Source organism: Rhineura floridana, chromosome 3, assembly GCF_030035675.1.
Source record: "Rhineura floridana isolate rRhiFlo1 chromosome 3, rRhiFlo1.hap2, whole genome shotgun sequence".
In the NCBI taxonomy this organism is placed as follows: Eukaryota; Metazoa; Chordata; class Lepidosauria; order Squamata; family Rhineuridae; genus Rhineura; species Rhineura floridana.
This window is the reverse complement of record NC_084482.1, coordinates 20,223,231-20,250,455: the sequence shown is the minus strand read 5'-3', so window position 1 is coordinate 20,250,455 and position 27,225 is coordinate 20,223,231. Positions and strand designations below refer to the sequence as shown.

The 27,225-nt window shown below is 45.0% G+C and overlaps 1 protein-coding gene across 11 annotated transcripts in view; it reads right to left on the bottom strand.

The window, feature by feature from the left end:
* Nucleotides 1-27,225, bottom strand: part of FMNL3 (formin like 3) — a 130,390-nt gene that overhangs the window by 12,117 nt on the left and 91,048 nt on the right. For all 11 annotated transcript variants that reach the window (XM_061614840.1, XM_061614841.1, XM_061614850.1 and 8 more), the window contains 14 exons: nucleotides 26,602-26,710; nucleotides 25,835-25,911; nucleotides 21,082-21,175; nucleotides 19,740-19,814; nucleotides 15,319-15,429; nucleotides 11,132-11,281; nucleotides 10,093-10,194; nucleotides 8,199-8,460; nucleotides 8,044-8,112; nucleotides 6,845-6,969; nucleotides 4,357-4,559; nucleotides 3,749-3,983; nucleotides 1,618-1,686; nucleotides 167-247 (listed from right to left, as the gene is read on the bottom strand). In XM_061614840.1, the coding sequence (XP_061470824.1) occupies nucleotides 167-247; nucleotides 1,618-1,686; nucleotides 3,749-3,983; nucleotides 4,357-4,559; nucleotides 6,845-6,969; nucleotides 8,044-8,112; nucleotides 8,199-8,460; nucleotides 10,093-10,194; nucleotides 11,132-11,281; nucleotides 15,319-15,429; nucleotides 19,740-19,814; nucleotides 21,082-21,175; nucleotides 25,835-25,911; nucleotides 26,602-26,710 (1,762 nt within the window). The remainder of the gene's footprint in view (nucleotides 1-166; nucleotides 248-1,617; nucleotides 1,687-3,748; nucleotides 3,984-4,356; nucleotides 4,560-6,844; nucleotides 6,970-8,043; nucleotides 8,113-8,198; nucleotides 8,461-10,092; nucleotides 10,195-11,131; nucleotides 11,282-15,318; nucleotides 15,430-19,739; nucleotides 19,815-21,081; nucleotides 21,176-25,834; nucleotides 25,912-26,601; nucleotides 26,711-27,225) is intronic.

Below are 27,225 nucleotides of genomic sequence, written 5' to 3'. Positions count from 1 at the left end.
AGATGGCACAAACAGCTGCCAACAGCAGTCACCTGAATGCAAGAAGTGGGCATGTGGGAATGGGCACCCTCCTGTTCCTAGGCCTATATTTGAGCACAGAGTATGGACTGATGCCTTTACATAAGCTTATGTACATGCAGGTGCATGTTATGTGCCCCCTCCTTACCAGATCAAGACTCTGCAGCTTAAAACCATAAACCGAACCACGTTTGCTGCTGTTCATGTAGTTGCCAAGGGCCAGGATGATCTGGGAAGACAGAATAGGTGTGTCACCAAGATGCATGATGTGTCTCATATTTAACTTGTATTAGGAGTCCCCAGCCAAATTGTCTTGGGCCATCTGTGGTTAATTTCTCTGCCTTCATGCAGGCTATAACCTTTAATCTGAAAGCCCTCAGTACATCAATGGTGAAGGAAACTGCGCCATGCATATGCTCAGAGACACTCTTTGTTTTTATCCTTACTTCACAAGGATTAAGCCTCTTGGCATTTACAGAATCACAGAGTTGGAAGGGAGTTCTAATATCATCTAGTCCAGTGTGCTTCAACCTTTGGTCCCCAGATGTTGTTGGATTACAACTCCCAGTATTCCCAACCATAAGAAGAGCCCTGCTGGATCAGGCCAGTGGCCCATCTAGTCCACCATCCCGTTCTGACAGTGGCCAACCAGAGGCCTATGTGAAGCCTGCCAGCAGGACATGAGCTCAACAGTACATTCCCCTCCTGCAGTTTCCAACAACTGGTATTCAGAGGAACACTTCTTCCGACTATGGAGGCACAGCATAGCCATCATGGCTAGTAACTATTGACAGCCTCATTCTCCATGTATTTGTCTGATTCTCTTTTAAAGCCATCCAAGTTGGTGGACATCACTGCCTCTTATAGGAGTGAATTCCATAGTTTAACTATGAGGTGTGTGAAGTACTTTCTTTTGTCTGACCTGAACTTTCTAACATTCACCTTCATTGGATGTCCAAGAGTTCTAGTGTTATGAGAGAAGGAGAAAAATCTTTCCCTATCCACTCTCTCCATGCTGTGCATAATTTCTATCACTTCATGTCTCCACTTACCTTTCCTCTAAACTAAAAAGCCCCAAATGCTACAATCTTTCCTCATTGGGGAGTTGCCCCATCCCGTTGATCATTCTGGTTGCCCTTTTCTGAACCTTTTCCAACTCTACAATGCCATTTTTGAGATGAGGTGACCACAACTATACACAGCACTCCAAATGTGGCTGCTCCATCGATTTGTATAATGGGATTAGGATATTGGCAGTTCTACTTTCAATTCCTTTCCTAATGATCTCTAGCATGGAATTTGGGTTTTTACACTTGCCGCACACTGGGTCAATATCTTCATTGGCTAAGCTGGCTAGGGATGATGGATGTTATAGCCCAACAACATCTGGGGAGCCTAGATTAAAGAACCCTGATTCTAGTTCAACCCACCCCCACCCACCCCACACACACAGAGAGATGCAGGAAATCCACTGCTACAGCATCCCTGAACAGTTGCCTCAAAACAGTTTGTGGGTTAAATAGAGCTAGATCCACACATACATATACACACACTCCCTATTGCTCTTGTAAGTACTTCAGTATCAGCAGAAGAACTCACCTCCAGCATACGTTTGAGCTTCTGTGAAGACTTGACAGATGCCGAGGCAGCAATGATGGCGCTGAGTTGCTATAGGGAGCAAAAGCCAGAAAGATAATAACAATTATTGGTTTAGTTACACCTAATCCCTTAGTCAATGTAAAACCAATAGCTCTTTTCACGCAGGATGTTTTCAGACTGTCACCGTTTTCGGGTGGGATTCAATCACATACCAGCAAATTCAGACTGCACAATTAAAGCTGATTTGGCAGTCTTGCACAACAAACTCCCCCAAAATCAGATTTTTTGAAATAAGGAAAGTGATAGGAAAATGCACTTGGAAAGTGTAGGATAACACTTGATTGCAGCATCATATAACTTCCCCGCAAACAAATCAGGATGAAAACTCAATAAACAGCTGACATCATCAAACCTTCCCACAAACTTTGTGCGAACAAATCAGGATGCTCAATAAACAGGTCACCTGGAAGTGAGCACAGCCTGGAAAATGGCACAATGAGCACTTGGAAGGCTGCAGGAAAGAAATGACGACAAGCTGTCCTTGCCCGCAACCTCCATAGGTTTACTGTTCTTTTGCAAACAGACCCTGTGTGTGCACAACTTGTATACGCATGGGCTCTGTTCACCCAAGAAGATGTGGAAGTTGGGGGGCAAGAACGGTGTGCATGGTCCCACTCCCCCAACCCATGTGTTCATTATATGCTCTTCCAAACTGCCTGAAAACGGCTGAAGAAGAAAAAAAGACATGGTTCTGCCTGCAAGCTTACAATCAAGTAACCATTAGAGATTAATGGAAAGACGGAAGGAAGGAAGGAGATAGGTTGCTTTATTGTATTTTACTATTACTGAAACTTTTTATTGTTGTCAGCTGCCTCGGCTGCTTTAATCCAGGTATGGGCCTCCAACTCCCCACAGCTCCAGCAAGCACAGCCAATGGCCAGAGATGATGGGAGTTGTAGTTCAGCAACGACTGGAGGGCCAGAGGTTCCCAACACCTGCTTTAGTCAGGAAGGCAAATAATAAAAAATCTAAATAATAAAAAAAATAAGAAACACAGAAGGAAGGAAAAATAACGGGCAGAGAGAAGTTGTGAAAGTAAGAATAGCCTCGCTGGGTCAGACAAAAGACCTATATAGCCCAGCAGCCTGTTCATACAGTGGTCAACCAGATACTTCTTAAGAAGCACACAAGCAGGGCATGGACGCAATAGCTGCACACAATATCTTGCGCCAGTATGGAGGGAAAAGGGCTAAGTATGACTTAATCAGGAATGGAGGACGGGCTGCAGACCACACTGGGGGCAGTTAACAAAAACAGTTCAAGTGCATCTAGGTATGCTTGCACACTGAGCCAGGCCAGTAAGTGGTCCATCTAGCTCAGCGCTGACTATTCATAATGGCAGCAGTTCTCCATGATCTCCCCGTTCCCAGCCCTTACCAAGATGGGGGCAGGGTTGAAAAACAAGTGATCTACCAAGGAACTATGCATATGCCTCCCGCTGGGCAGCACCAAAAGCAGAGCTCTGCCACTGGGCAAACATCCTTTGCTGTACAGCGGCACTGCCAGATGACAAGAATGTTAAGTATGTCAATCGCCTGCTAACAAAACTGCTGGGTAATCTGAAGGTTGTGCAATGATGTCGTTATGTTTGCACTTGCTTGGAAAATATTACCACCTGATTCCAACGAACGTGTATGTTCAAATTTTTTATAATGAGAGCAGAAGTGTGTGTTTAAAAAATATTTTATTACCAATATATGACACTGTTATCATTTGGCACAAGTGTAGCCTTTGGAGCAGTTAAACTAGAAAGATAAATTGTGAACTCGCACAGTCCAAATTTCTTCATGTTATGCAGAAGCAAGTCCCACTCAGAATCTATGAGGCTTTCTTCCAAGTAAGTGTGTACAGGATTGCAGTCTTATCAGATGACATAACTAACTGTCACTTCTCTTTCGGTTACCCTCCTTTTTAGATATACATGGAAAAATAAAAGGGTGCAAATGTGATCAGATCAGGACGAGTCCTAATTTCTGGACTCCTTTTATTCTAGCCTAATAAATCCCTTTCCAAGAGCTGAGGACAAAGCCCAACAGTTTGGGCTCCACCAGAAGGGAGGGAAGTCTCATACCGGCATGAGCATCTGGATGTTTTCACTGAAGTTGCCCAGGAATGCCATAATAGCCATGCGTTGCGTCAGGCGCTCCACCTTGCTGAAGTGCAGCATGAAACGATCCTCATCTGTTAGCTCCTCCAGCGGCTTCCGCTCCTTCTCGTATTGCCGTAGCAACTTAACCTCATTCTCCGTTGGCAGGAAACGCATGAGGCACTCTACAAAGTCCACTGGTAGCGTCTTCAGGTCGAACCTGAAAGGACAACATGAACAAAGCCAGCCCTGTGTCAGAAGATGAAGTCTGCTAAAGGAATGGGCTGGGAGTAGGCAATCCCATTTGAGCCAATGTGGTCAGAGCATTGGCCTAGGACCTGGGAGACCAGGGTTCAAAACCCCCCTCAGCAATGAAGCTCACTGGGTGGCCTTCTTGGAACAGTCACTCTTCCTCAGCCTAGCCTACCTTGTTGTTAGGATAAAATGGGGAGGGGGAGAGCCACATGTATGCCACTTAGAGCTCCTTGGAGGGAAGGTGAAATATACGTAAAATAAATAAATAAATTTCAGTGGTGGCCTAGAAGGGAAAACCCTGGGGACAGATGCACGCACATACATAGAGGGGTACCCACGTGTGGATGGCTTTGCAGATCTCCTCAGTAGTCCTCCCTGCTTTGCGCAATGTGATGGCAAGGTTCTTGGCCCGGTTGGCTTCCAGCAGGGTGACCTTATTGGCTGCTTTATGCGATGCCTTGTTCTTTGAGCAGAGGAGGTCAATGGCTGGGCCCTGGGCTTTGGTCTTAAAGAGCTCCTCGAACTTATCTAGATCAAGGTCCTAGAAGAAGGAAGAGGACCCAAAGAGTAATCCATCCCACTACTGGATGATGATGATGATGATTTCAAAGAGCTCAATTTGTCTTTTTTACTATTATTGGCCAAAACAATGTTAAAGTTATATATTACATGACATCAGATACTTCAGTTTTGAGAGCTAGTGTGGTATAGTGAATAGAGGTCTGAACTTCCATTAGGGGAAACTAGATTCAGATCCATACTCAAGGTTTACTGAGAGTATAAATTGGGAGAGCCCCATGAATGATGCTTTCCTGAGGTTGTTGGAGGAATGGTGGGATACAAATCTGATTAATTGAAACAAGGCAAAATAGAAGCCTTTTGCCAAAGAATTGGCTGGTTTGTTCCAATAAATATATGACATTCATCCGCTTACACACACACCAGGGCTGTGGAGCCAGAGTCGTGGAGTCGGGAGCAATTTTGGGTGGAGTCGGAGTTGGTAGAAATGTACCGACTCCGACTCCTTCATAAATGGCAAATGTATATTAACTAGTAATAACAAATTTACTGTAGTAAAATGCTAGCACAAGGCATTTCATCATCACCACATGAATCCAGAGCTTGGAAAAGTTACTTTTTAAAACTACAACTCCCATCAGCCCCAGGGATTGGGCTCGTGGGAGTTGTAGTTCAAAAAAGTAACTTTTCCAAGCTCTGGATTCACATGGTGGTGATGAAATGCCTTGTGCTAGCATTTTACTACAGTAAATTTGTTATTACTAGTTAATATACATTTGCCATTTATGAAGGAGTCGGAGTCGGACGGTAGAAAAATAGAGGAGTCGGAGTCGAAGGTCTGGTGTACCGACTCCACAGCCCTGACACACACACACCACTACTTGGTCTTCATTGCTTCCTTAGGGTTGCCAGTCACAACAGGTAAAATTCCCCTACCAGGATCTAGGGATGGTGGAGAATTCCGATGGATTTGGAAATGGTACCTGAAATCATATCAGTTTGTGTGATTCTTCTCAACCCGGAATGGAATTCTGGCCAGTGCATTCAATCAATATTCGCTTCATTTTTTAAAGTCCACAAACATAACATGATTGATGGTATTTCTCTGGGGCCCCCCCCAATTTTTTCCTGACTTTTCCTTCCATTCAAATGAATGGTGTAGCATCACCTAATGGTTACCTAATTAATTGCATAATCAATTACATTATATTCGGCATCAGTGGACAGTGACACGAACATCATAGTTTTTTGTAGAAGCTAAACTATAGCAGGCTGGCAGCAGCGCTGCACATGATGAATACAGGGAGGACAGGAAAATGATGCCTTCTTACATCTCTGAACTCCACGCTGCCTGAGCTCCTGTCTTTTTCTGCTCTGTTCCTTTCTGGCAATAGTCTACAGCTCCTCCTGCCTCTGTGACCCAATGTGTAGCTTTCTCCCATCCAACATCCATTGTTCTAAACCTCTGCTTTTCAGGCCACTGGCTTTGTCCCACTATGTCCCTTCTCCCTACGGTATGCCCAGTGTTGCTCAGGAATTCTAAGAAACCAAAAAATAAAATCAGTGGTTGAAATCAGTGCAGTTCTAAAAGGTTCAGTCTGCCATCTTGATTCAAAATGGCATCCAACTGTATCCAAACATAGATGAGAACCAGCTCCTTGATCTCAGGAACCATCATGTGAAATTTGGATATAGTCTCTTAAGAGGTGTCCAAATGCACAGCAAACAACTTTCCAAAATACATAGGGTTGTATTCAATTAAGGCCTGCTTAGTAGATGCATAGAAATTAATGAACTTAAGTTAGTTGTGACCTTTAACTTCAATGGATCCTCTGAGTAGGACCAGCATTCCATATCACTCATTGTAGATGGGCACTGCGGATCTCAGTCACTCTTCTCCTTTCCTTAAGCCTCATTCTCTATCAACCACTCTTTCCCACTCATCATTCTCTATACCTTGCTTACTCTGTATCCTTCTTTCAGTCTCCTTTCTTTGGGGCATATTATCCTTTAATTTCCCTACATCCTGGGGCCTCCTCCCAGTCCTGTGTGAGATTTTAATACCAATCAAAGTGACAGCTTTCCCTTCCATCACAGAAGCTGGACTGCAAACTCCTTAGCTCCCTGATCAACTGAACATTGTTGGTGCTACACTTGATAGGCTGGCCAGAGTTAGAGATTTCACCTCTACAAATGCAATAGATACTGAAACAACAGACTGCAAACTGAAAAACATCAGGTTGAAAATGATACATTCATAAGCTTCTGTACATCATGTCTTCGTACTGACTTCCTCCATTCTCTTACCTCCAAGATTTTTTCATCATCCAGTTCGCTGAAGACTGTGCCGCTAATCTGGTTGGGCTTCAGTGCCGTCCAGTTAAAGACCGGCAAGCGGAATTTGGTCTTGATGGGCTTCTTAATTCGGATCGCTTGCAGGCACAGAGGAGAGAATAAAGTATTATTTGACCTCTTAGGTGTGGAAAGGGGCCAGGCCTCAGCTCATTTCCTCTGGTAGGTTTCTGTTTTAGTTTTGGTTCACCTTTGTTGGTTTCTCTTATGTTATGATTTCTCAAATGCAGCCACCAAGGAACATTTTGGGGCTGTTACTATGAATTTTCCCTTTGTCCCATGTAAATGGACTGAGTGCATCCATTCCTTTGGTAGCAATCCTAAACACACTTATTAAGAAGGAAGTCCCATTCAATGCAATGGAATTTACCTATGAGAAAACATCAGAGCTTGGAAAAGTTACTTTTTTGAACTACAACTCCCATCAGCCCCAGCCAGCATGGCCACTTGGAGTGGGCTGATGGGAGTTGTAGTCCAAAAAAGTAACTTTTCCAAGCATATACAGCAGCCCTTCCCAACCAGTGTGCCTCCAGATGTTGTTGGACCACAACTCCTATCAGCCTCAGCCAGCATTACCAATGGCTGAGGCTGATGGGAGTTGTGGTCCAACAACATCTGGAGGCACACTGGTTGGGAAAGGCTGATATATAGGATTGTGCTGCATACAGAGCTTTTAAAAAATTACATGTTTGTACTAAAAACAATCAGTGCTCTGAAAAGGAAAGTTCTGCAATTGACAAGAATTATGCAAATCAAACATGTTTGCATAACTGCTGCATAATGTAATTTCCAAGAGTTTCTATTTGCATAATTTACTTTGGTTTTACTAGTCATAGGGAAGAGCTATGCAGGGCACTGAAATTGTCTCCTGTTTCTGGAGATCTTATTCAGCTGCCTTCTTTCTGGCTTCTGAATGTTCCGATGATATTGCCCACTCAAGTTCAAGCATACCTGTGGCAACCATAAGGGCTAGAAACATGGTTTGGCTTTGGGGTGGGGTGTGCTTTTGTTTTTTTAAGAAAAAGAGAACAGAGATTCTCAGGGAGTTGTATTCTGTGCTTTTACCCATGAAATTACAGCATGCACATAGCACCATCTACACACCATCCCAAGACCCTTTTATCACTCCCCCTTTTCCAGTATGTCAAATGTACCTGATAAGCCCATACTAAGGATCATAGAGGGGGATGTGCCAGGAAGCGGTGGGGCTGGAGGACACTTATCTGCAAGAGAGAGAGAAGGGGGGGAAAACTACTATTCTTGCTGCAATGTGTGAAAACATGTGGGGGTTTCTTTCCTCTGGACTCACCTGGTAGTGGAGGAGGGGGTGGGGGAAGAGGTGGAGGCGGAGGTGGGGGTGGAGGGGCAGCCTCCATGGGAGGCAGGACTGGGAGGCGGAGGTCATCCTCTGGGATGTCGCTGAAGTTGACCTCGACCTCTGGAGGTGGTGGCAGTGGCAGATGGTCACCCACCGTTGGTCGCGAGGTATAGTGACGCCGGAAAGCCTCCTCCTTCTCTTTGATGATTCTCCGCAGGGTATGCACTTGGTTGCTGGCGCTTTCGTACGTTTCCTGCCCCAGAAGACAGAGAGAGAGAGAGAGAGAGAGATAAGGCCTCTTCCCATGCTCTGTTCGTAGGTCAGCTGTCACTTGGCCTCAATGCATCAAGGGCCACATTATACCTTAAGCAGAATTAAGTGGCAAAGCTTATTGTCAACTGTACCACCTGTGGGAAGAGGTATGGAGGTGGATGTGTGTGTACATATTTCAATTCTCCTCCATAGCAAAATAATAAGTTCCTGTACATGGGGGGGGGGGAAATAGCATAACACGGCAACGGGTTCTAGACTAGCCTGATATATTAATTTCCTATATGCAGCATGTTTTATCAGTGTGGGGGTGGGAAGATACAAACATGCCATCCTCCATCTGCAGCTTCTGATGGTCATGCTGACTGTATGAAGCATGAAGGAAAAGGAAATGGTCCGATTTATTTGCAGGAGACATTCCATATCACGCAAGAGGACCAAACCATGGATGATCCATAGAAAGCCAGTCAGTCAGCCCCAAGCAAGAGAACAGGGGCCATTTACCAAAGGGACTATAGCTGTCCTGAATGACGTGTCATCACTTTGACTCATCAAAAACAAGAGTCCCATAAAGACCCACGTAATATAAACTTAAGAGATGATTGTTATAAAATGGCTAGGTCTGCAACCAATGAAAAGAGCCTGGAAGAATAGCTCAAGGAGGTGAGAATTGTGCTTCATTTCTACACTAGAAACACCCAAGGATGAACCCTGATGGGGCACATTCCTTTAAATCAGTGGTCCGTCAAACTTTCTACCTTCAAGAAACGTTTGTGTTTCTCCAGCTTATCTGCTGGAGAAACCCTGCGCATTGCAGGAGATTCTGAGGCATGTCCTAGGGTGCACTCTCAGTTCATGGGCAGCATGGCCCGGGCCCCACTGGGTCTCATCATCACCCTGTACAAAATGAAACCTCTCCCTGGCATACAGTAATGCTCCCCATATAGGTGGGAAGACTCATAATGGGGGGCAAACTATCAAGGAAGCCTGCCTGTCATTACTGATCTTTTCATTGAGAAGTTTCTGGTGAAGCATCTCAGAGTTCCTTAGAAGATCATTTGAAAAAAAGCTTTAAACCAGAGGTTCCCAAACTGTGGTCTGCGGACTACCAGCATCATTAGTCTAGTGGAATGGCCTTGGAGTGATGTGGAAGAAGAGGAGAAGGCAGAATGGGATTTGGGGGAGGGTCCTAATGACTTGCAGTCAGAGAGTGTTGAGGCTGAAGGCTTTAGTACTGTAGACAGTGGTAGTAATGGGTGACTTCAACTACCCAAACATAGACTGGCAGCATATGTGTTCCAGTCATGACAAAGAAGCAAAATTTCTAGATATACTAAATGACTATGCCCTAGACCAGTTGGTCATGGAACCGACCAGAGGGACGGCAACCATGGACTTAATCCTCAGTGGGGACCGGGACCTGGTACAAGATGTAAGTGTTGTTGAACCAATTGGGAGCAGTGACCATAGTGCTATTAAAATAATTAAGTAGTCCAGCAAGACAGCGATTTTCAAGTGATCCATAGGAAAAAAGATTTGGGAACCACTACTTTAAATGAGACAATGGGCTTTCTTCTTGGGAAAGCCTCCGCATCTCTTTCTTGTGCCCACATACCTTAACAATCTCCAGTTCCTTTTCCCGCTGTAACAGTTGCTTCTCCAGCTCTGCTACCCTCATTATGTTCTCATTCTCCAGATCCAGCAGCTTTTCTGTCAACTGAATAGAATAAAATAACATAAGAATCATCAACTTTCTTTTGATCAAGACTGTTCTGTTTTTATTGTTCTCTGTGCTCTGGCAACTTACTACTGCAATGCATTATACATAGGGGTGTCTTTGAAGACAGTTCGGAACCTGCAGCTGATGCAGAATTCATCAGCCAAACTGCTGACTGAGGTAAATCGGCCTCAACATGTAACACCCAATTCTGGCACGACTGCACTGACTAGCATTCAGATTCCAAGGCTCTATTCAAAGTGCTGATTTTGATCTATAAAGCCTTATGCGGCTCAGGACTGCCTCTCCCCACAGGAACCAGCCTGGACCCTGCAATTGTCATCAGAGACCCTTCTTTGTGCACCCCTTCTATGGGAGGTTCAGAAGGTGGCAACACAAGAAAAAACCTTTTTAGTGGTACAACACTCTCCCCAGGGATGCATGCCTGTCACCATCTTTATCCATCTTTAGGCACAAGGCAAAGACCTTCCTCTACAGCCAGGCCTTTGGCCCTTGATGGTCTCTTTTAATGTGGCAGGACTTGTATACCTGCCGTTTATTTGTATTGATTGATTGTTTCAGTTTGTTTTTAATTGTTAAAGGTGTTTTTAGGCTTTATGGATCCTGTTGTTGTAACTGGTTATGTAAATCGCTTTGGGTCACCTGGTGAGAAAAGTGATTCAATAATAATAATAATAATAATAATAATAATAATAATAATAATAATAATATAAAATACCACTGAAGACCAAATGTTGGAGAGGTAAAAACAATGGGAAAAGGCTATTGCCTTCAAGGCCTGCTTTGAGGCTTCCCAGAGGCATCTAATTGGTCACCGTTGGGAACAGGAGGCTGGATTAGATGGAAGCATGGTCTTGTCCACCAGGACTCTTCCTATGTTCTTATGATGAATTAAAGGGGATAGCTGTACGCCTACATGTGATAAGTGCTCTTCCAACTCCTCCACTTTCTCCAAGGCCACATTCTTGGTCTCAGCATCCTCCAGCAGCCCGCCCACGTCAAACACGTTGTCCAGGTAAGCCTGGATCTGCACTTGCAGCTTTTCACTTTCTGTGTGCCTTGACTTCTGTGGAGAGAAACAAAAATCCAGCAAGAGGAAGAAAACTGCACAGGGCAAAGGAAGAAACCTGTGAGCAAAAAGAATAGTTCTCAAAGGCATCAGGCACCCAGATTTCTGAATGCCGGCACTGAGCCTCTCCTAAAGGCAGACCCGAAGTTTTCAGCTTCTCATGATATAGGTATGGGAGCATCCCCACAGGAAGTTTCCACACTCCCAGTTTCATCTGATAGCACCCAACTGGAAGAATGGGAAGTAGCCCCAGGGATAAAGAAAGTCCGATTTCAACCCACCCAAACTGGTATGCAACCCAATGCCAAGATTAATGGCCTTCGGGGAGCAGTCTGGCTTATCTTCAATACAGATTTATACTGTTTTGTTGTGGCTTTCTCTTCCCTATCCCCACCCCCCAACAATACAATCCTGGAAACTATAGTTTAATGAGCATTATGTCAGAGATCCTTAGACCTCCTTCACCAAACTACAATTCCCAGAGATCCATTGAAAGGAGGAATGAATATTAAATCAGATTGTTTGTAGGCTAGTTATGCCCTTTGAGATATCTTGAACTACAATCCCTCATGACTTACTTCACAATCATGCAACACTTCCTTGCCATCATTAGCCCCATGACAATGGCCTCCACAGAAGGGTGTTTCCATCCCTTCCTGCTAGATGGCACACTCTTCTCTGATTGGTTCCTTAGCTCCCATGTTCCTTAATATACCTCTAAAGAGTTCTGCCCTTTTGTGCTGCTAGGCCTCTCCATGCACCTGCTTTGTTGCCCATATTGCTTGAGTGCCTGTTTCCCTTTCATGGGAAATGACCTTAGTTCTGAGAACAAGACTCCGTTTTGTATCATATTTTGTTTTAGGTGAAACTCAGGCTAGAAACTGTAACTGGGATTCCAACCTAGCCCCTGCACCCAGTTCCAGTCTTTTGCATTCTGTCATGCCAGCTTCTTTAATAATCAGGAGTAGGGATGGTGTAGAATATTCACAAAATCAGATCTGGTATCGAATTCTGGGATAATCTGCAAGTTTGTCTCATCATCAAACAGGTTTCCACTCTTTGTGTGCATTCGCGGCTTCACGTAATTATTTTTGTAACCTGCTGCTGCTGTATACATTATATAAATATACAGCAGCATAAGGATTAACAGAGAAAATTACATATTTTTTCCAGAAAAAATAACAGGAAAAAAAGGAGAACCGGGAATCGCAACAACTAGCAGAACCCAATTTATAGCGAATAGGAACTGGCAGCCTATTTGATTAACTGAGAAATGGAATGGAATCAGATAGCGAACCCCATCCCTAATCAGGAGCACCATGACCCTACTTATCCAAGAAATCTGAACTCCCATCTTCATGACCAGCTGGAAATTATTTTGGCCTTTTAAAAAACGTTCAGGCTTGTCGTGTATTTTCATGCAACCCTAGCCAGTTTTTTTTCCCAATAACAAGACAATTTGTTGCTTCTGGTCCTTGGGCACTGCAATTCTTTGGGCATTTTGTTTTTCATTGTCATGCAACGAAGAAAATATTTCAGTCACAGAGGAGTGGTTTTGCTGGAAACAATTACTACTCCAGCAAGGTGTTGGTAGGTCACAGCCCTTGTCTGGAAAATGTTAACTAACAGCAGGTCTTCTTTGCCTGATGAGATTGTTAAGAACATTGGCTGTTGTCTTGGCAGATATAACAGACACCAGACTACAAACAGGTATCTTGGCAACTCAAATGAAGAAAAAGGTGGGAGTCAGACAAATGTTGCTGTTGGTTTTTAGAAGAGTTGAAAACAACTTGAAAGAGGCATCACTTCCCATGGAGCTCCCTTTTTTCTTGTACCATTTTGCTTCTGGTAAAACAGATTCTGTAGGTTTTCGAAACAATACAAAACCTGAAACACCTGTTTACCAGAGGCAATGGTGAGATTGGTGTACATGTTGCAAGCAGAAATCCATTTCCTCCCCCCACAATGCCTTTAACTATCTGAAAAAAATTAGTATGCCTGCAGCTGAAGTCACAGTGTTCAAAATCAGCATGAGGAACTGATGTGTGTTGATTGAGGGAAACTTCCCTCAGCATGGGGAAATTTTGTTAGCAGAGGAAGAGAGAAGTTTTTGTGTTTTTTAAGAGAGAAATTTCTCAGGAAACATCAAGCAAGCGTTTCATCAAGGTACTTCCAGGTGGGCGCTTCATACTGCAAAAGGATTGTTGAGATATTGCAAACAGGTCACTGGCAGCAGCTGTTGCTGTTGTTTAAAAAAACTTTTTGGATTTGCCCTAGAAAGGGGAAATCTGGATTAAGAAGGGCAGCAGGAAGATGGACTGGCTTTTTGATTGCAATTACATAGTATGGTTGCAGCAAAAAAAAAAGAGAGAGAATGCACAAGGAGCACCAATCACAATAAACACCCATCTGAAAGCACCCGCAGTTTCAGGCTATTTCTTGTATCTTTGGCTAAAGTGTTTCCATTAGGAAGGGGAACGGGTGGATCTGCTGATCAGTTGTGAAATCTCTTTGAAACTGAATTTTTTAAAAATGCACTCAAGCTGCTCCCACCAAGTTTTACAGTAAAAAGGAGTGGGGTTTGACTAGTGTTGTGTGCTCCCGTTTTCAGAAGAGAGAAATGGCTATACACTGGAACTGGCAAAACGGCGAGCGTGTTTCTACCCTTTATCTGCCTCTGATGAAGTAGGTTCTGGACAACAAACATTTATGCCACAATAAATGTGTTAGCCTTGAACTGTACTGTACTACTGAACTCCTTGTTGTTTTTGCTGTAACAAGCTAACAAGGGTACCCCTGTATCTTTGCAAAGGTTCCAAAAGTATTCTATACAAAGGCCACTCTTCAGTGTGTTATGCTGCCTTCTCTCTCTTTTACACACACACACACACACACACACACACACACACACACACACACAGAGAGAGAGAGAGAGAGAGAGAGAGAGAGAGAGAGAGAGAGAAGACACCATTCACGACCGATGGAAAGATTCCTCTGCTAAAAGGATATGCAGGGATGCTTTTTAGTTGATCCTTGATAGGGATCACATTGGTCTTTTTTGGCCTATATTGCATTTTAGTGCACAAAATCTGTGCCAATAACCATCATGTAAGTCTAGAGGGCATAAGGGAGCTTCAGTGCATGGGGAGACAGGGCTGGCACCAGAGGGTGGCCACGTCGGGCCCTGGCCAAGGGCCCCTCCTTGGGGGGGGGTAGCACTCCCGTTCTGTAATCTACAGTATCAGCTCCTGACCCTGCTGCAGATTGCAGACAGGAAGCTCCCAGGCACACACACACACAATCACGCAGGCCCACGATGCCTGCCTGCACACCCCAACTACCTCACCTGTTGTGGTGAATGCTGGCTGCACTGCACACGCATGCCTGCCATCAACCAAGATGGCGGTGGAGGCATCAGCCCCTTAGAAAACCCTGGTCGCCACTTTGGTTGACGGTAGGCATGCACGCGCAGCGTGGCCAGCATTTACTGCAGCAGGAGAGGTAGGTGGCACATGCACGCAGGCGCCATGGGCCCGGGACAGGCTGGTGCCCAAGGGCACAGCTGCTGCCAGCCCTGGGAGGAAAGTGTATTGAAGAAAATATGTGAACACTGAATATAGTGTAAGACACCCATATTTCTTTACGAGGACCAAGAGATAGCACAGCACATAATTCACACCTCCAAGTGATTTTGCCCCAAGGATTTTGCACTACTTCTGCTATGAGCAACACATTACTCCTAAAGCCCTATCAGAGCTTCTTCATTCTTAGGCTAAATGCAGGAGTCCTGATTGCATGAAGCACCTGCGCATATAGACTGGTAGATGCCCCTTTGCAGGTAGCACACTACTGAGCCTGCACACATCAAAAGGGCAAGGGTCAGCAACACATGCAAGGACCAGAGCCAGCTGCCCAACCCCCACTCCCCACTCCCCCCTTTCTTCAAGCATTCGGCCTATTCATGGAAAAGGTCTGAATGGGACTAGGTTCTGTCACCTGTTCTGGATTAGCATGTGAAAAGAGTGAGTGTTTACCTGTAAGAACTCCTCCAGACCTAGCTTGGTGAACTCGTACTGTAGGTGCACACGGAAGTTCATGTCCTCAACTGAGTGTACCACGATGTTGATGAATTGCATACAGGCTACCTGCAAAAGACAACAAGGGCAGCTGGGATTATGATGCACAGCTTCAATCTGTCATCCCTTGCAGCTTCATCTAGACTAGTGCCAGCCTTCCCCAGCCTGGTGCCCTCCAGATGTTGCTGGACTAAAACTCCCATCATCCCTGACCATGGGCCATGCTGGTTGGGAGGGGTGATGGGAGTTGGAGTCCAACAGCATCTAGAGGGCACCGGGTTGGAGAAGGCTGGTCTAGATGGTCTTCCGAAACAGAATCAGATTTTTAAAAGCCTAGATACTAGGACACCACGGTTGGGAACATACCTGTCAAAAGTCCCACCATCTATCCATTTGCTGGGAGGCCAAAGGAATGAAGTGGCAGGGGCAAGGCCCAGGTTTACAAAGGCAAAGAGGGAGGGTAGGAGGGCAGAACACCTTTAGAACATATGATGGCCCACCAGCTGGGGCACTTGAGAGAGACAGATGGGAACAGAGGTTGTAGTCTGACATGTGGTTAGGCTGCTGAAATCCTGGGATGTGTGCAAGAGCGCAGGCATAGGCTTTAATATAGTAATATAATAATGGTGGAACAGAACAGGGAAGAAAAGGCACACTTTCTAAACTGTTCTGTAACTATACCATGATTTGGATAGATGAGGAAGTCCCTACCCTATAGCAGTAGTAGGTACCAAGCAGTCTGCTGTTCATGTCCAGAATTCACCAAAAGTACACTGTAAATGGTAGTGCTTACACAGATGGGAATGCCTCTGGGTTTCAGACTCCTGCACCTCGGCTGCCATGATTTTTTGGGAGGGCTTGTGCAGCTCTGCCTTTAATCACAGAATCGTAGAGTTGGAAGGGGTATATCAAGTCAAACCCCCTGCTCAATGTAGGAATCCTAAGTTAAAGCACACCCAACAGATGGCTGTCCAGCTGCCTCTTGAATGCCTCCAGTGTTGGAGAGCCCACCACCTCCCTAGGTAACTGGTGCCATTGTTGTGCCGCTCTAACAGTTAGGAAGGTTTTCCTGATGTTCAGTCAAAATCTGGCTACCTGCAACTTGAGGCCATTATTCCGTGTCCTGCACTCTGGGATGATCAAGAAGAGATCCTAGCCCTCCTGTGTATGGCAACCTTTCAAGTACTTGAAGACTGCTATCATATCTCCCTTCAGTCTTCTCTTCTCAAGGCTAAACATGCCCAGTTCTTTCAGTCTCTCCTCATAGGGCTTGCTTTCCAGTCCCCCGATCATCCTTGTTGCCCTCCTCTGAACCCGTTCCAGTTTGTCTGCATCCTTCGTAAAGTGTGGTGTCCAGAACTGGACGCAGTATTCAAGATGAGACCTAACCAGTGCCGAATAGAGCAGCCTGAAATAGCATTTGCCTTTTTTGCAGCCACATTGCACTGTTGGCTCATATTCAGCTTGTGATCAACAATTCCAAGATCCTTCTCGCATGTAGTATTGCTGAGCCAAGTATCCCCAATCTTATAACCGTGCACTTGGTTTCTTTTTCCAGGGTGTAGAACTTTGCACTTATCCCTGTTAAATTTCATTCTGTTGTTTTCAGCCCAATGCTCCAGCCTATCCTTTTGAATTTTGTTTCTGTCTTCCAGCATATTACCTATCCTTCCCAGTTTTGTGTCATCTGCAAATTTGATAAGCATTCCCTGCACCTCCTCATCCAAGTCATTAATAAAAATGTTGAAGAGCTCTGGGCCCAGCACTGAGCCCTGCAGTACCCTGCTCATTACCTCCACCCAGTTTGAGAAGGAAGAGACATAGGAAGCTGCCTCATACTGTATCAGACTGTTGCTCTACCTAGCTCAGTATTGTCTACAGCAGGGGTGGAAAATCTCAGGCCTGGGGGCCGAATGCGGCCCTCCAGACTTCTTTATCTGGTTCTCAGAACTCTTCCCAGGCCACATCCCTCACTGGCCTTGCTTCACAGACTACACAAACTTCATTCAACATCTCTCCCCCATTTTGTGTGTGTGAGGAGAAGAGTCTAACTTTTGACCTGTGGTCTCTCTCAACTCTTAGGTGTGCCTGCACTGCAGTAGTCCATATTTGTGAGTCAATTTCACAACAGACATGTACAAATAGCTTGTACTGTGACTGGCTGTTGGCCTCCTGTGCACTGCAAAGAGGTAACACAAGAAAGCTGCCTTGTACAGAGTCAAGACTGTTGGTCTATATAGCTCAGTGCTGTCTGCACTGACTGGCAGCAGTTCCTCAGAGTCTCAGACAGGACTCCTCCCATGTTCTACCTGGAAAATGCCTTGGATTGAACCTGGAATCTTCTGCATGCAAAGCATGAGCTCTCCTACTAAGCTGTGGCCCTTCTGTGTGGTTGTTATTGTGACCTCAGTTTTGGCATCTACAGCATGGTGAGCGACAGTATTATTATTATTATTTATTATTTATTAAATTTATATACCGCCCGACTAGCAATAGCTCTCTGGGCGGTGAACATAAAATAGCATAAAAATACAATGAATAACAAAATAATACTAAAATACAATCAACAATCCAACACAATAAACATTTTTAAAAGTAAATCAGTGTAACTTAAAATGCTTCAGAGAATAGGAAGGTTTTGACCTGGCGCCGGAAGGAGAGCAGAGTCGGCGCCAGGCGTACTTCCTCGGGGAGACTGTTCCATAGTTCGGGGGCCACCACTGAGAAGGCCCTAGATCTTGTCATCACCCTCCGGGCCTCCCTGTGAGTTGGAACCCGGAGGAGGGCCTTCGTAGCAGAACGTAGTGCACGGGCCGGTTCATATCGGAAGAGGCGTTCCGCAAGGTATCGTGGTCCCGCACCGTATAAGGCTTTATAGGTTAATACCAACACTTTGAATCTAGCCCGGAAACATATTGGCAACCAGTGCAAGCTGGCCAGAACAGGTGTTATATGCTCGGACCGCTTGGTCCTTGTCAGCAATCTGGCCGCCGCATTTTGCACTAGTTGTAGCTTCCGAACTGTCTTCAAAGGTAGCCCTACGTAAAGCGCATTACAGTAATCCAAACGTGAGGTTACCAGAGCATGTACCACTGATGTAAGGTCCTCTTTACTCAAATAGGGACGTAGCTGGGCTACCAACCGAAGTTGGTAAAACGCATTCCTAACCACCGAGGCTACTTGAGCCTCAAGTGAGAGGGAAGAGTCTAAAAAGACTCCCAGACTACGAACCCGGTCCTTTAGGGGGAGTGTAACCCCGTCCAGGACAGGGTATATATCCACCATCCGATCAGAGAACCCGTCCACCAACAGCATCTCAGTCTTGTCTGGATTGAGCTTCAGTTTGTTAACTCTCATCCAGTCCATTGTCGAGGCCAGGCAACGGTTCAGCAAATCGACAGCCTCACCTGAAGAAGATGAAAAGGAGAAGTAGAGCTGCGTGTCATCAGCATACTGATGACAACGCACTCCAAAACTCCTGATGACCTCTCCCAACGGCTTCATGTAGATATTAAAAAGCAGGGGGGACAAAACTGACCCCTGCGGGACCCCATATTGGAGAGCCCGCGGTGTCGAGCAATGTTCCCAAGCACTACCTTCTGGAGACGACCCGCCAAGTAGGAGCGGAACCACTGCCAAGCAGTACCTCCAACTCCCAACTCCGCCTCTCCAGAAGGATACCATGGTCGAAGGTATCAAAAGCCGCTGAGAGATCAAGGAGAATCAACAGAGTTACACTCCCTCTGTCTCTTTCCCGACATAGGTCATCGTACAGGGCGACCAAGGCTGTCTCAGTGCCAAAACCGGGCCTAAAACCCGATTGAAATGGATCTAGATAATCAGTTTCATCCAATAGCGCCTGGAGCTGGCCAGCAACCACCCATTCCAAGACCTTGCCCAGGAATGGCAGCCTCTCCTTCCCTTGGGGCGATGCTTTCTTTCTCCTGCAGGCCCTGGGTCTCCCAGGCCACCTCAGCCAGCCAGCTTATGTATCCCTCCAAAGAGGGACAGGTGGTAAGAATCAGTCCTGGCTGGCTGGGTACCTGGGGCCTGGTCCTGCCAGGCAGAAGTCCCTCAGGGAAGGGTGGTGGAGATGGTGGTCCCACAGTAGCAGCAGCCGCACAGCTGCAGCAGCACAGCAGCAGCAGCCCCTCCTTCCCTTGGGGCGATGCTTTCTTTCTCCTGCAGGCCCTGGGTCTGCAGTATCGGTTCTAGGCATCCTCTGGCACACATCTAGTCTTAGATTTAAGAAGAACAATATGCACCACAATTTGCTTCCTCCTAGTGTCAGATTGTGGGAGCTACTGGCACAAACACAAGTGAGAGAAATGCAGACTCATGCTTTTATGCAACTCAAGACAGCAGGGTTTGCTCCTTACCATGAAGTCAATATTGCTGTCCTCGTTGCGGAAATACTCCATCAGTTTCTCGAAGCGGTGTTGCTCTTTGCAAACCTGAGAAGCAGAGAGCATGCCAGGGTTTTAAGAGTGCTTCAGTACTGGTAAGCCAGCCAAATACAGACTGTTCCCAGGATGCAGTCTTGGCAGACATCTCCATAAAAGCTCCTCCACATAGCTATTCATCGCTTCTACCATATTTACATGCACATTCCTATATTCATTCCTCCGCCCAGCCACACATCCAGGGTGAGCATAAAGATTGTCCTCAGCAGCCCATGCAGGAGGAACGAGCAGCTCTGCTTGAAATACTCAACACAGACAGCATAGGCTTCTTCTCCTTCTAGCTTGCACACAAAGGACCCACTTACTTTTTTATTTATTCTAGGATTTATAATATAATTTAGCTGTCTCTTGAGTGGCAGACAGAAGAATAAAACCATAAAAAGACATAATCCAAATTTAGCAGAGCAGGTTCCATTAAGACAAAACACACACACAAAAAAGGGGAGAGAGCAGAAGATGCCATAAAAAGGCAGATCAGATGCCATTCAAAGCCTAAGCAAACATGCTTAGGGAGGGAATTCCATAATTGGGGTGCTACCGCTGAGAAGGCCCTGTGTCCAGTAACCACCTGCCTGACTTCAGAAGGTAAGGATGTCCAGAGAAGAGCCTCCAATTTTATCATCCCAAATGAAGGGCAACAGGGTTTGTGGCATGCAAAAACAGGAGGAGGTGGGCCTGTAGGCCTGGCTGCGGCACGGGGTCAGGCTTACATACCTGCCTACCACTTTGGGACTCAGGGGGATAGAGGTAAAATGGCACCAAAGCACAGGCCTGCATTGGTGCTGTAGGTCTGAGGTGGCATTAATTAACTCATACTTTGGATCTGATTTGGGATAAACTTGCCTCAAGAGTTGGCCACTGCGACTCTGTCCATGTCACATAACTTCCTCCCCATCTTCCTCCCGCCTCTTACATGTCTCTCTATCCATCCATCCTTTCATCTATCCGTGTGCACACACCATTATACTAAATTACCCCCACTTCCATGCACACTCCTCTAACCATTCATTCCCATATTCCTCCACACACTTTCCCCTATTGGTTTTCTCCGCCTTTTCTTCTTTTTCCGAGTTTGATACCTATCCCAGGAATGGGGAAACCTGTGCCCCTTTGGCTGCTGTTGGACTCCAACACACATCAGCCCCAGCCAGCATGGCCAATGATCAGGGATGATGGGAGTTGTAGTCCAACAACACCTGATTCCCCACCCCTGTTTTTTCCCACTAAACGGAGTAGGGTAGAGTAAGTTAGACCTCACCTCCTTGAAGTTCTCAAAAGCAGCCAAAATGATCTCATGGCCACCGCGCACCAAACAAACAGCTGCCAGCAGTTCTAGCACCAGGGCTTTTGTCCTGAAGGGAAAGGGAAGGGAGAGAACCAAAGATGCCATTGATCAGAAAGTGCCATGTTTTGTGCTGGGGTTGCAGAATATCCCCTATAATGTTATGGTTGTTGAAAAATAAAAAGAGCTTTTCCTCAGATGCAGCTGTTATGGAGGCATACAACAGGGGTGGCCAATGTAGTTCTCTCCAGATGTTGCTGGACTACAACTCCCATCATCCCCAACCATAGGCCATGCTGGCTGGGGTTGATGGGAGCTGAAGTCCAGCCACATCTGGAGGACACCATGTAAGCTGCCCCTGCCATACAAAGTAGGGGCCTTCTTGTCAGGGGTACCTGAGCTGGTCTCAGGGACCTTGCTGCTCATAGACTACTGTTGATTCCACTTTTCCACCACAGATAGGAACAAAGGAAGCTGCCCTATAATTTTTCACTCCATTGGTCCATCTTGCTCAGTACTGTCTACACTGACTGGCAGTGGCTCTCCAAGGGTTCAGACAGGAGTCTCTTCGATCCTGCCTGGGGATGCTGAGGACTGAACCTGGGACCTTCTGCATGCAAAGCAGATGCTCAGCCATTGGGCTACAGGGCTTCCCCTAAACATGTAGGTTTCCTGGCTAAGCAGATGTCTTGGATAGATCAGCTTTGACCCAAACATCCTGTTCTCAATGCAGATTGCTTGGCACGTCCGGTTTCCAGTTGAGCACATTCACTGGAGTGGCAACTGATGCTAGGTAAATAGGGGACTCCCCTTATATTTGTCATGGTCCTGCCACTTCAATGGCATCTTTAAAAGAGAACAGGATGTGAGGGCTCATGACTTCCTTTCAATCTGTGGCATTGTCACTTTGCATAATCCTACCTCCCAAGTTAAGCAACTGGCCTTTGCTGACCTCTGCTGGGTATAAATACTTCCACGGCAGCTTGTAGGCCTTTGCCTGGACAACGGTGTCTGGGGTTTGCTCCTGAAGCCCTGCTGTCTTCTTGGTTAAACAATGCTTCCCATCCCTTGTCGTGCAAGGTACATCTGCAGAAATCCTCTCATCTATACAATTGTTAAAAGGCGCAGGAGCCCTGCCTTCTCTTCCAGCTGGGCGCTCTGTACAGACAGATGATAGTGGGTGACTTTGGTTTACCTGGACATTATGGGGAAGGAGTGTGGCTCAGGGGTAGAACACACATGCTTTGCATCTAAAAAGTCCCAAGTCCAATCCTTGGTGCCTCCAGGTAGGGCTGACGTAAGACTCCTGCCTGAAACCTGCCATTTGGTGTTGACAAGACTGAGCTTGATGGAGAAAATTATCTGACTTGGTAAAAGGCAGGTTTTGAATACCTTTGTAAGAATAGGTGTCTGTTCTAATTTTTGAACAGCCAATGTGGTATAGTGGAGTGTCGCATTAAGATCTGGAAATGCAGGGGCCAAATCCCCACCCAGTCATGAAGCCTAGCCTACCTCAAGGGGTTGTCATGATGATAAAACGGGAAGGGTGAGGAGAACCATGTACACCACCTTGAGCTCTTTGGAGAAAAGGTGGTACATAACTATAATAATAAAATAAAATGTCTTTTGTCCAGAGCATAGACATGCCACTTAGTAACATGAAGCCCACATATAGGACCAATCATGAACTTCAGCATAATCCAGAAAATAACTGGAGCTGGAGGAGGAAGCTGCACCCCGGCCCAGCACTTGGTACTTCCTATAGAAAAGTTTGCAGGATAGAAGGGACCTTCCCTCAGATGTGATTTTTTTCCTTCCTGGTGTCACTGCTGATTTGAATCAGAAAATATGCTATGTACTGAGTCTGGCTATTCATTCTTCTATCCTGTCAAGCAGCAGCTCCGCCTTAGGCAGGAACTTTCAACCGGAGATGGTGGGGGCTGAATGCGAGACCTTCTGCATGCACTGAGCTATGAACTTTCACCAACAAGTCTCAGGGATGGGACAAGAGGGAGCTGTTGATATTGAGGCAATAATCTTTGAGCATCTAGGCACCTGTCTCCCAACCACTTTGTACAATTACAGCTGATGCCATCAAGTTTCTTCTACAGATCCAAATACAGCATATTCTCCTATTATGCCATTTTAGTAGCCCAGCAGGTATTTTCCTATTGTGTGTGCAGGTAACTAGCAGATGTAGAACTGGTACTGGAGAGGAAAGGCATGTGCATATAGTAGTAGAGCATACGTAGTGCGTGCAGAAGGCCTAAGGCTCAATCCATGGCATCTCCAGAAAGGGCTGGGAAAGACCCCCTGCCTGAATCCCTGAATGGATGGACCAATGCTCTGACTCATTATAAGGCAGATTCCGCCATTCACTGGGACTTCATCTGCAGTTGAATCTGTCTGGTTTCTGCAGTACTGGCCTGCCCTATTGGGAAATGATACCTTAGAATGTTGATGTGTGGGAAAATAACTTCCTATAATAGGCATTTAACGTAAGGAATTCACAATCACAAGGTATGGTGATGATGTCCACTAGCTTCAGTGGTTTACCTGGAATACAGCCAATGCATTATGAATGTAAGAACATGCATTGTACAAGAATGTAACCCCTTTACCGTTACACCCATTCTTTTCAGTACACGAAAAACATCTTTTCTTTTCTTTTTTTAATATTAAAAATTAAAGTTTGTACAAATTTAGGGGAGGAGAGGAGAGCTCCATTAACCCCCATAAGCCATGATAGCTAAATGGACCTTCCATGCACAGACACAGTGTAGCTCAGACCACCAAGCGCTGACGGCAAACAACAGCAAGAGGCCATCACCTTCATGATTTATTTGTGAGCACACAAAGGAAAATCTACGGATGGGGGAGAAATCTGAATGTCTTTGCATTTGAATGCGAAACTATCTAATTCGCACTTCCTGAAACAATGCAGGAACTGAAATGCAACTATCCTTTGAAACTCGTAGGTCTCCAAATTTTGCGATGCACTTCCCCAGTCAAATAATGTGTGTATTAGAGGAAAGTGTGTATAAACATGAATATATCAGTGAAAATAACACACAAAATGCATTTGGGGAAATTGTTGGGAAAATGTGTACTTTAAGCAAACTGCATACAAATGTGTACATTGGAGAAATGAACACTAAAATGCGGATGAATTCTTGTGCAGGCTTTTAAAAAAGTAAATAAATAAATTGGAAACTGATGCCGAAATGCGGAGAACTGAACAGTGGAAAAACAAGAAAATAGCAAAACCAAAATGGGCAGATTCATCCAAACCTAGGCAAATCTGGCTGGCTGCTGTCATATGCAGAACACTGGACAAGATGGATAATTAGACGGATCCAGTAAGGTGTTTCTTGAGCTTTGTAAGGTGAGCTGAGTTTTCAAATGCTGAATTAATATTCTTAGTGTGAGGGGAGGCAATACTAAAGTACACATTTATGACATCTATGCGACCAAAAGAAATATTTCATGGGATGTAGAGTAATTATATTTTACAGTTAATATTATAAACATTATTTTGCAGAGCATACCAAAAGACCCTGGGGACATGGCTCACTCATTTGCTTGCTCCCCTCTGTTCAAGTACCCATTCGTCATATAGTGCCAAGTGTTAAAGAATACGTGAGAAGCCAACACAAGATATAAACCAGCAACTTTGCAATGAAAGGTCTGGAAGCCACAAATGATCAATGCACTTTATACCAACAACATGACCCAGACAATATTTCTAGCTGTGCATAGAGATTTCAGTTAAGCCAAACAATACTAGGAAACAAGAGAAAGTTGTCCAACTGCACATCTGTTCTACAAATTAAACCTGTTTGAAATCAGTTTCACTAGCTGGAGACAGGCCATCATTTCCTTTTGTATTTTTCAGAGCTGAAGGCAGTTGGAATGAGGGATGGTTGTTAATGGTCTATGAACTCATCCCACTTTCACCTTGCTACGCAAGGTTTGCAGGGTTTTTCTTAAGTGTTTCAAAAACCTGCAAATCCTGTTTGATCAGAGGCAATAGTGAGACAAAATAAAGGTGTATGTATAGTATATACTATGGACCTCCTTCAGACATCCTTTTTATTGTGCATTTATGATTATTTGTGCTCATGATGGTATCAGGGTGGTTATATGTGATCCCACCTTCAATACTGTTTACACTCGCAAAAGTTTCAGGATGGACATACTGCTTTGTTTCCAATCAGTTAATATCCCATAACTTCCTGCTGAGACTTTTTACACCACAAATGTTCTGGTTTATTTTTTGTCCCACTGTTGTTGTGCAAGAGTGCCCCTCCAGATGGCAATAATGCAGTAACTTTGGGGAAGCATAGCAGAACAACTCATAAGCGGGAATGATGTCCGGCTAGTCCACCGCTAATGTACTATTATCGCACAATTAACATGTTGCAGAATACAACCACAAAAAGCATCCGCCGGGAGGTGGCCCATGGGAAGTGATGCCTCTCTCAATCCACTTTCAACTCACTTAAAAAACTATGGTCTGTCTCCAGCCATGCCTTCTTCATGAAGAATCTTGGGGGTTGTAGTTCTGCATGGTTGCAGAGTTCCTAGTCCCATCACAGAACGAAAATCCCCAGTATTCTTTGGGCAGGACAAGCCTAATTAACAGCTGAAGAGACTTGAAACAGATTGTAATGTAGAGGGTATGTAATCCACATTCCATGGGGCACACCTGAGCACAGAGCTGCCTTACCTGGGGTTCTTATTGTTCAAGCTGAGGGCAATCTCATTAACAGCATGAGGATGTGACATGACCAAATTGAATCCATACTGAAATGCGGAAGGGGAAAGAAATAGCATAGAAGCATTAGGAGTAAAAAAAGAACCAGTGGAACCTTGGGGCTCTGTTGATATAGCAGGCTAGGCAGGGGGTCCATATTGTTGGAAGTGGGGCAAGAGCAACTCCCATTTGGGTTCTTCCATAACACTTATTTCACACATAGCTGCAATTCCTGTGATTGCAATTTGTTTTGAACTGTTTTTAATAATGAATTTTAAATTGTCGTAACCCACCCTAGGACTCTATGGTGAATGGCAGGTAAGAAATCAATCAATCAATCAAATAAATAAATACTGGTGTAACATATCAATTAAATTGGCTTTTTATTTAAATAAACAATTCATTTTAAACAAATATCACACACAGTACAGGATAAAGGGGTTAAACCCTCCCTTCTGTCCCCCAAATTCAAGCCAAAAGTTCTCTTGGGTCAGCAGTATAACATAAACACTCACACACACACGCATGTCTTCTGCATTTGTTGTAAACGTCTGCAGTCCATTCTAGGTCGTTTAGATGGGACCAGGCTACAAAGGTAAACATTTAATGTAATTTTACCCTGCTAGGGTAGAAATCAGCTTTCCCTGCTTGTGAAATGTGAGGTTTTGACTTGCAGCCAGCTGGCATCCCTGATCCTAGGCAGAGGTAGGCAATAATAACACAGGTCATGCCAACTTTACCTGGTAGTTCATGATGGCCCGTAAGCACAGGATGCACACATGGACGTCATCTTTCTGGCTAACCAGCCGTGAGTTCTTGAGGGCTTTCCTGCTGGGAAGGGTGGTGTATCTGGCAAAAAGAGAGCCCTACATTTAGCCAAAAGAAAAGAAAAAAGCAGTGAAGCTCAAAAAAATGTTTCCCCCTTGCCAATGATGAGGTCACGGCCACAGTTAAGGACAGGAAGGGAGAGCTGTAATTAGAAGCACCGACTTCTGTCAGAAGGTTTGCCCAAGACGTGGGTTTCTTGTTGGCAAAGGAAAGTCAAAGAGCTACCTCTTATTTTGAGTCGAAGATCAACTCAGGGGTTTTGCTAATTTATTTGAAAGCAAGGTCCAAGAGACTGTTGTTATCAGTTTTAGCTTTTTTTAAAAAAAAAAATCTCCCCCCTCCCCCCAAGTCATGGGCATTCAGTTTTTAATCTGCTAAAACAAGGGGAAACAAAAGCAACACAATTAAAAAAAAAACAGTTCCCCAAAGCATGAAGAAAAAGAGACATTCATTGATAAAAAAATTCTAAATAAAATGGGGGTTAAAGTGGGGTTTTCTAGAAGGAACACAACAGTTTGTTGTCAAAAATTCTGGAA